Source organism: Atta cephalotes, assembly GCF_000143395.1.
Source record: "Atta cephalotes unplaced genomic scaffold scaffold00001, whole genome shotgun sequence".
In the NCBI taxonomy this organism is placed as follows: domain Eukaryota; kingdom Metazoa; phylum Arthropoda; class Insecta; order Hymenoptera; family Formicidae; genus Atta; species Atta cephalotes.
The window spans coordinates 1719188-1729491 of record NW_012130065.1 but is presented as its reverse complement, the minus strand read 5'-3'; the positions used below and the strand labels follow the sequence as shown (position 1 = coordinate 1729491).

Below are 10304 nucleotides of genomic sequence, written 5' to 3'. Positions count from 1 at the left end.
ATATATATATATATATAGTGTGTGTGTGTGTGTGTGTGTGTGTGTGTGTGTGTGTGTGTGTGTGTGTGTGTGTGTGTGTGTGTGTGTGTGTGTGTGTGTGTGTGTGTGAAACATGGTTATAATATACATGGTACATAATATACTATGCGGGGAATTTTCAATTCAGACGGCCTTCATCACCAATTCTTGTCGATTTGTTTAATGATTTTTTAATATATTCCTCACATTAAAATAACATATTCAGTTATTTTTAAAAATTTTTATCTTTATGAGTTTCTTAGATATGAATTTTTAAATATTTTTAATTCATTTCGTAAACGTTTAATTGAATATAACTTTTGTTTAAATTATTGAAAAACAAAAAATAATCAAATAAATAACAATAAATAAAAGGTAAAGTAAGAGTCAAACATTTTAAATTATAACACATTTAAAAACAATTAAAAAATAACTACATCAAATTGTTCGTCTTGAAATTCTTTATCAGGAAAAAAATATGAAAAAAATTTCAAGTTTTTATTTCTATTCGAAAAATCTGTCTGATCGAAATAAACAAAGCCGGTTTTCGTCAAGATCAACAGTTTTAATTTTTATAAAAAAATTCTTCAATTCTTCAATATTCTTAATACAAGGAATTTAAATCACATTTGATTATGGTCAAAATTTTCGTTCCATGTTTTTTAATTTTTCAAAATAAATCTATTATTAAATCTATTGTTTAATGTTAATAGATTTTTAATCTGCTAATGAATTACATAAATTATGTTATGTCATAACGATACTAGAAAATATATTTTTAATTTCACAATTATTTGAGTAATAAGGATTTATAAGAATATTATTTGAATAAAATAACGTTTTTTAGATGTGAAGAAATTTAATAGAGGAAAGACTCCTATTATGAGATACTGACTATATTTTTGGTAAATGCTATAAATCTATGGACAGAATTTTAAAAAATAATATTTATAGGTCATTTTAAAGAAAATTTAATAAGCTTTAAGATAATGTCACATAAAATTTAATTCAAATTCCAAATTAATTAAAATTTTTTTTATATTAAATAGAAAAAAGTGAGCGAATCCTAAAGTCAAATAATTGTGTTCCTAATAGAAATGCTCTGAGAAATCGATAATAAAACGCAAAGTACATCAGTACTGCAATTAAAAAATTTTATTTAATATTTATTTAATATTTCTAAAGTACAAACAAACACAGCCAGCGTGCACAAAAAATGAGCATGTAATGGATTATCATTATACTCAGAAATCGTCTCCAAGTAGTTGAAATCAAGTATTATAGAAATAGACACTCGATGTTCATTCTGGTTGTCCTTTTTAATATATAACAACATTTATGCAACAATTTTCATCATAATATAGGTTATTTCATATTAGAAATATCTGGATATCTTATATTATTATACGATATCTCATATGATATCCACGCCTTACGCCACGATCATCAAATCTAACTTCTGTAATTAAGCAATTCAACATATCCCGTATTTTTCTATTAATACAATCTTACTCTATCACTATATAAAGAATTAGTGTCCAATATTTACTTATTAAATAATAAACAAGGTTTTTATAAGCTCATGTCAATGAAACTTAAAGACATTCTATTCTACAAATTCTAAAATTTTTTTTTAGAATGACTACAGGCATGATCTAAATGAATTTTCCATTAAATAGTTTTCAATCTAAGAGCAATAAATTCATAGTAGAATTAATAGATAACATTTATTAGTTTAGCAGAAACGCCGCTATCTTATATTAAGCACCTATTTCATAATAGGGAACTTTCCTCTAAATTGGATCATTTTTATTTTTCAATTTTTTATTTTTTTTTCTTACTTGTGTACGTTCTATATAATCCAAAAGTTTGAAAATTTTTTTACAATAAATGTACCATTTTTTTTAGGAATGATACTACAATATGAATTTGTTGAGTCTTAGAAACAAGCTTTGCTCTTTTTTGAGTCGCAAAATATTCCTTTGCTAAGTTATATTCTTTTGTTAAGAAGGTTTCTCGCGTTTGATGAAATATAAGACAAGACTATAATTGTAATACTTGTAATACAAAAGTTAATAATATCAATATCTAATCTAGAAATAATCTAGAAAAAATTTTATTGACTTTTACCGTACTATTTTGAACATATTTAATTAGTTCTAATTTAGAATGTTACAAGTTGAAAGTATAACTTATATTATGTTTTGTTTTTATTGTTTGTAATATTATATATTTTAATATTGATAATGATCCGATCGCGATCAAAATATTTGTTTGTTTGCTAGCACATTATTATATATAGTATTATTATATATAGTATTAACTAAAGGATATAATTGTTACGTTACTTATGTTCCAACTTTTACATTAACAATGTTAATTTTATAAAATAATTTTTTGGCCCTTTTTCTTTCTTATTTTTCAAATTTTATGAGTCTTATTATTAATAGATATTTTGAAAATATAACCTTATTCTGTAATTATTCTTTTTTAAATTGACACTTGCGTATAAAACAGCAATTCAAAAATCGTTATAATTATAAAGTAAACACTTAAGTTTGTTCTCGTAAAGTTTTATTTAAGTTGACCGTACAATTATTTACAGTTTATAAAAAATTTATGTTCTTCAATGAAAAAAGCTAGAATATATGTCAAATAGACGATGTGTGTATATCAAATGAGTATATTTTACAACTTTTATTTTGTCATTTTGAAAATATTTAGTAATATATAAAATTAACAATAATTATATATAAATCATATATGGCATAAGATATTATTAGTATCTTTTTATTCCATTATTTTAGTCGTTTTATTGCAAACTATCTATTGTCTAGGAAGTAACGCGAGGAAATCGCGTTAAAATCAAAAAGTATAAAACACAAAATAAACTATATATTGTGACTGTTATTATTATGAATTATTAATTATTTCATATTAATTTTATTCAAAGTAAATATTCTCGGCCGACATTTTAAAATTCTTTTTGCGGTTAAAAAAAATCTCATTGGTGATAAAGAACAAAAGATTATTTGAATAAGTTAGGATTTAGGTTCGGTTACATAAATGTAAGATTAATTTTCTCGGTTTACTCTTTATTTTTTCAAATCTAAGAAAGAGATAAATATTAAGTTAACCGAGATTGAAGTTAATCTTATATTTATGAAACCGAGCCTTAAGCATAAATTTATTAAGCATAAATTTATAAAAACTTCAAATGAACTTTATATAAACTTTATATATTTAATAATAAAACTATATAACTATATAAAGTATTTTATATAAAGTAAGTCATTTAGTTATATATATATATATATATATATATTATTATATTATATATATATATATAATATATGAAAAAAACTTTACATAAAAGAAATATATATAACATGTAATCGCGATAATTATTACTTAATACAGGAACATAAAAAATAGTGTTGATCTAGCATCTTATATTAATCCTCACTCTTTTTGTGATAGAGAACTCAAAAACAATAGTTGGTTTAAGTGTTCACTAGTTACTATTCGTACTGTTCGCAATATCTGGAGAAATGGCACCATTGGCAACCGATGTTGAGCAAAGAAAAACCTGAGAGAGAACATGACGATCCAAAACCTATAATCGCAAAATGCTGCCCTCTGACAAAATAGATATGAACTACATAGCAACGTCCCTTTTAAGGTACATCATCCATTTTTCAAGGCTGGAGATGAGAAATCGATATTTGGTAGCACGATTATTTGAACCAAATGTCGATTTATCATCTCCAGCCTTGAAAAATGAATGATATATTCTAAAAAAAATGAACGTTGTAGTTTACATTCACTTTGTCAGAGGACAATAGTGCGCGGCAGCATTTTGCGCCATTACAGATTTTGGGCCATCATGTCCTCTTTCAACTGAACTTTCGTTACTTCCAGTTCTAATGCAATTTGTTTTTCTCTCTGTGTTGAAAATTAATCGGACATCGATTAATCGATCAGAGAAAATATCGAGTAAAAATATTCGCTTCAGCTAAAGAAAACGTCGATGTATCGATTAATCGCTTAATATTGTCCATCCCTAATTCTAATGCAATCTTTCCATTCTTTGATACTACTATCTAACTTCTAATCTAACTTCCATATTTTGTTTTTCAATTTATCGCACAACTATTCATCATCGTGAGATGAGACTCTTGGAGGCCTTGTTAGAGGACGTATTTGTTTACGACAGATTATTTTGAGCTTTCTTTTCAAGAATTTTTATCTTATAGCTTGTCAGCTTCAGCACATGTGAAATACTTGTCTTGAAGCCTCGCATTCTCTGCGTCGTGCTCACAAATAACACCAAATTCGTCTAATTCTTTATCAAGTTCCGTGTTTTTTTCCTTCCATTCTTTTATCTTGTGGAGATAATTCTCGAGATCCTTGTTTTTCTGATTCAACTGAACTTTCGTCACTTTCAGTTCTAATGCAATTTTGTTTTTCTCTTGTAACAAATCGTCGTACTTCTCGCAGGTAATACATGTATGAATTATGTCTGGATTTATACGACGACAGTGTTTCCTTTAATTTTTGATTATCTTTGCACGCCGCATCATATTGGTTACTTAAAGTAATTGTGTAGGCTTGTGCCTGTTACGCTATATATAGCGCTGGTTTTCTTGATGGCCTTGTGACCTTTATATAGATTGCTGGATAATATTTGAGCTCGAAGGATCAAATAATTGAAAACTGTGTCACATAATCTTGAAATCAATATTTTACAAAAATATGAGCTAACAGATTCAAGACGAATACCCGAGAGTGAGACAACGCCGTGCGCAATAGTGCAGGCAACGCTCTGCCTGTGAACAAAACTAGATAGGTTCGCGCTGCATAGAGGACAGGCACAGAACACGCGCGCGGGAAATAAGAAAATGCGTACAGTAATCACTTGCTTCATCAAATCACTTTTCACAACCTGCAACTCTGTTATTCATAAAATATTACATTATTCGGCTTTATTAAATTTTTTCTGTAATTCAGATGCCACATGTTTGTAATTCAAATGCCACATGTTTGTATCTTTGTCAGCTGTAAGAATAGCTATTTGTTTGTGTAGATCTGGAACATTTTGTACCTCTATATCTTTTGTGCAGACAATTGCGTAAGACTAATTAAATTTTTTAAACAAATTTTATCAAATTCATTTTACTTTGTTATTATAAGTAAAAAACTTAATTAATAATTTGAAAATTTCTGCGATAAAAAATAATTTTTAAATGCATATATTCCTTTCTTTAGAGCATTTTTTTCAATTTCACAGAACATATTTTAGACCCTTAAAAAAGGGATTTTTACAGCATAATTTTGGTTGCTTACTTATAAGGCATTACATTCTCTATTCGACCCTGAATTTTTTAAATGTTAACATGGTGGATGCTCACGTGACTGGCAATACGGAGATCAAAGGTGCCGACACGAAGTGTCTCTACTGATTATACTGTGTTTATATCACGGTTACAATTGAATAATCAGCATCGGGGCATCGAGTAGCTGCTCGGTACAATTAACTGTGATCTGTGGGATCCAGGTTCGATCCTACCTGTGCGCTGCGCCCCGATTTTTCGCGTCCGTTCGGATTCGGCGTTAAATTGTAAGTTCCCTCGAGTGTTGACAAACTCTAAGGAGTAAGAATGCAAACTACTATCAAATGCAAAAACATAAGCGACTCTACTCTTCGAAGAAGCTCTAAAGCTAAATTGATACGGTGGAAAAACCTGAGGAATATACTAATTATATTATCAGCGTCAGGACGCCGAGTGACTCACTGCTTGGTGCAATTAGAACGTGATAGATTCTGCCCTTATTGAGATATTATGATAATTTCAGCCTTCCGCAATTCGCCGACTCGCATAAAGTAGATGCTAAGTCAAGCGCAATGACATTGCCGTGGCAATGTCGTTGCGCTTGGCTTAGCATCAAGACACTATCAGTTTCCATCTGTTTCCAGATGGCTACAAGTCTTCAACGCCCATCTGATCGCCAGATAAACTACTCCACATGAACTGTTTGAATAGGCGTCAGATCCAATAAATTTATCAAATATCGTAGTACAGTTCTTATTAACAGAAAAATATACTTAATAAAGAAAGCTTGCGATTCGATTTGAAATGGCAAGCTTGTACCTGAGACTCAAAAAATTCTTAGTGTTTAAAAAAAAAATGGTACGTTTATTGTAAACAAATTTTCAAACTCTTTGGATTAGAACGTACAAGAGTAAAAGAAAAATTTAAAAATAAAAATAATACAATTTATTAATAAATTTTTTCACTTAATCTAAAAGATGTTATTTTATTCAAATAATATTTTCATAAATCTGTATTCTCTAAATAATTGTGAAACTAAAAATATATTCTCTAGTATCGTTGAAATAACATGATTTATGTAACATCAATAGATTAAAAATTTACTAACATTAAATAATTTAATATTTAAAAAAATTAAAAAACATGGAATGGAAATTTTGACCATAAAAAATATGGCTTAAATTCTTTGTATTTGTACAAAGAAATATTGGAGAATCTTTTTATAAAAATAAAAAATGTCGATCTCGACGAAAATCGACTTTGTTTATTTCAATAAGATTTTTCGAGAGTAGAAATAAAAACTTGAAGTTTTTTTTTATATTTTTTCCTAATAGAATTTCAAGACAAACAATTTGATATTATTTTTTAAATAATTTGAACACAGAGAAGTTCATCTAAATATTTACGAAATAAAATAAATGGTTTCCATCTTAAAATTCTTGAATTATTTTTCTTTTTTGACCATTGTACATCGACATAAAAAAAAAATAAAAGACAAGACGTTACTAGTTTTATAGATTACGTTTCTTTTATGCATTACACACACATTAATGCTATGATTACACTTATCAGATATATTATTTATCAGATATAATATTTCATATCAATATATACCAAAATAAAATGTAGAATAATTTGGAAACTATTTTTATATCTTTAATACTATTTATATGTAAAATAATTAAAGAAATTATAGTATGTAAAAAAATTATATAATTTAAAGTGGCAATTTTCATGATCTCAGAAAAGTTTTTTCCGAAAATTTTATAATGATAAATTGCGTAACTTAAATTAGCAATACAATTTTTACTTTGTAAAACCATACAATCAACTATTACAATTAACTTAAATCAACTATTATTATTAATCAACTATTATAAATAAAATAAATAAAATTATTTATGTCCTAGTTTAGTTATGAATAACTAAAATTAATAACCTATTAAAGGATCTGCATTGAAAGATTAAAGGTCTGCTAACTTATTTTTAATTTTTTATGATAGTATTTTGTTATTGTAACATCGTTATGCAACTTCCTTCTTATGCATGATACGCATGATGTGCATAATCATTTATTCTTGTTATTCATCGAATATTAAATAAGGATAAATGATGCATTATGCACATCATGCATGAAACAGAATGCACTCTTTATCATATACTTCATCATATACAATACTTCTTCTTAGTTTTAAGAATTAAAAAAGAAAGTTTTTTAGAGTAAATTAAGAATTAAGTAATAAAAATCGAAATTAAAGTTCAAAATTAAATCTACATTGGTGGAAATAAATATAAGAATTATGGAATAAGCCGTACTCTTTTCAGCTTCTTGATCAACTTTTTCTTTTTTTCTTTAACATGGAAAAAAAAGAGAGGAATTGGATTACTTTATCAGTAATTATTGACAAGAACAAGTTTCTAAAGTTTATTATCATTATTATATTATATTATTAGCTACAGATGACACAGATATTTGATTAATGAAGCTGACTAAATTCCAAAGAGCATGCGAATTCTAAATATGTACATATTGTACCATGTTACTAACACATATACATATTGTAAAGTGTTACGTAAAATGTTACATAAATGTTATTGCGTTTATCGTTGTTCATATATATCTTACACAAAAGTATATCTTATCTTTGCAGCTAAATAACATAATTTTTCCATGGAAGCTTCCTGCTTATTATTCACAATGATGAATAAACATAAATATAACAGCATAGAATATCATATTCAGCATGAGCTAACTAATAGCGATAAAAAATATGCAGCGACACATTTGAACAAAATCGATGAGAGTAAAGAGATCACTATTGCGGAGATGTTGGATTGATGACAAAATGCACATACAAATTTATAAAAATAATAGCAATCTTACGCGCGTAATCACTCAATAAAACAAAAGCTGCAATTATGATTTATTATTTTCCGATTTTTAATCTTTGATATGATATTAAGGATAATGTAAGAATTGCGAAATGCCAAATGAGATAAGTTTATTACAGAAAGAGAGAGATTGTGAGTATAAGAGAGAATAGGCATGAAAGAAATTACTATTTTTTTCAGAATATGAAAGAAAATATTTAATCTAGTGTTAAACAAATTTTCTTATTTTTCTCTTTCTTATTTGTACTCATTCATCTATAAGATTCATTTAATAGAAAAATTAATATTTAATAATTAACAGAAATTTAATCTAGTAATTAATTAATTAGAAATTAATTTAGTTATTAACAGAAATTTTTGATAAACAAGAAAGTCAGCTATTTCAAAACAATGTGGTTTTAAAAAAGCCATTATCTGTTTTGAAAGAATCAAGTACTAAATTATATAAGCTTTAATACAAATCAAAATGTCATCCTTTAACAAATATTTTTTTTTAGAAAATTAATAAATGTGCGGAAAATAGAGAATATAATATTTCTAATTAAAAACATTTATTGCAAAAGAAATGAAAATTTCTTATTGCCACATAAAGTGAGCCCAGTCAGAACACAGTTTACTAATCAGTTTTCATTACTTACAGATTAATCTATTGAACATGATAGATGATTGAAAAGAGTGAAACATGAGTGAAAATTGAGTAATGCTTCAGTATAACTCAACTTAGCAGCAACATAATTTACGAACTGAAATGCTGTTTTATAAAACAAAAATATTTGAAAATCTATTTATCTACAATAAATATGCACAGGAATGCTCTTCGAGATTGCATACATCTGAATCTTACATACAATCTTGTACGGAAGTGCTAACAGAATTATATACTGACGTTGCGCGACGATGTATTGACATCAAGCGAACGAAACTGGACTGATCATCAGTACAATATATTTCAAAAAGTACTGGCGTACTAAAATTTTCTGAATCAAAATAGAACAAAGGAATTAGAATGCAACCAACACCGCTTTTGTGGTTATTGCTCTGAAGCGTGTACCACAAGTCGAAAGCATTTGAATAAGTCTCAGATATAGATCAACATCGATATCAGACGCTATTATCCAGTCTGAGACAGTGCATCTGTCGAGCCTCTTTTTAGATCAAGAAACTTAATCCTTATGATCAGGAATCGGATTCGTACGATCTTTGGGAAGACGCAACGACTTGGAAGTGCCGAAATAAAATTTAAGCAATTATTTAGAAACACAATCAATACTAGAAAAATGCCTATTACAGTTGAAAGTATGGATCTTCATTGCTTTAAATAATTCAATCTTGAATTACTAATATATATTATATATGTACTTGCATATATACCATATTGAAGTCTTTTTAGAACTGTGCGAATTGTTTTTCCAGATTATAAACGGAATTAAAACTACTCTAGTAATAACGAATTAAATTGACAAGCAATTTAATAATTTGATGCTACCATCAAGCATCATATTTATTATAAAGATATTAATTTGTTGAAACTGTTAATAAATTTATTGATTATAAAATAATATTTTTCGCAATAAATTCATTAACAGTTTCAACATATTGGACTGAGATTCTCGATCTTCTTGTGTAGATCTATGTGGGGATTGAATTTCAATCAGGGCCTGTGATATTCTCTCCCTTGATATTCAATCCGTTTATTAGGCCTTTCATAATTTTGGCGGCGGACCTCTTTGATAATAAAGACTCATCATTACATTCTGGTGATGATGGGTACGTTTTTTATTTCGCAGAGCCTCAATCTCAGCTCTCTTCTTATGACCCGCGATGCCGATTGCCGTTTGATCATCTAAGTTAGAAATTTCTTTTTATTTAAGGATCATGATTTTGACATGGATAAGGAGTATTCAAATGGGAAGCAGTTAAATATAGTTGGAGAAAAGAAATGGGGAGATGTGAATTCAAGCGTCTTACTGTTTCAAGTAATTACGAAAGAGAGAAAGAGAAAAAAGGAGAGAGAGAGAGAGAGAGAGAGAGAGAGAGAGAGAGAGAGAGAGAGAGAGAGAG

General features: G+C 27.6%; 1 protein-coding gene across 1 annotated transcript in view; it reads left to right on the top strand.

Moving 5' to 3' along the window:
* The window catches only part of LOC105617769 (kinesin-like protein KIF9), a 13992-nt gene extending 7943 nt beyond the window's left edge, over positions 1-6049 (top strand). Inside the window, exon 8 of the mRNA XM_012199326.1 lies at positions 5875-6049. Coding sequence (XP_012054716.1) covers positions 5875-6049 — 175 coding nt within the window. The remainder of the gene's footprint in view (positions 1-5874) is intronic.
* The last annotated feature ends 4255 nt before the right edge of the window (positions 6050-10304 follow it).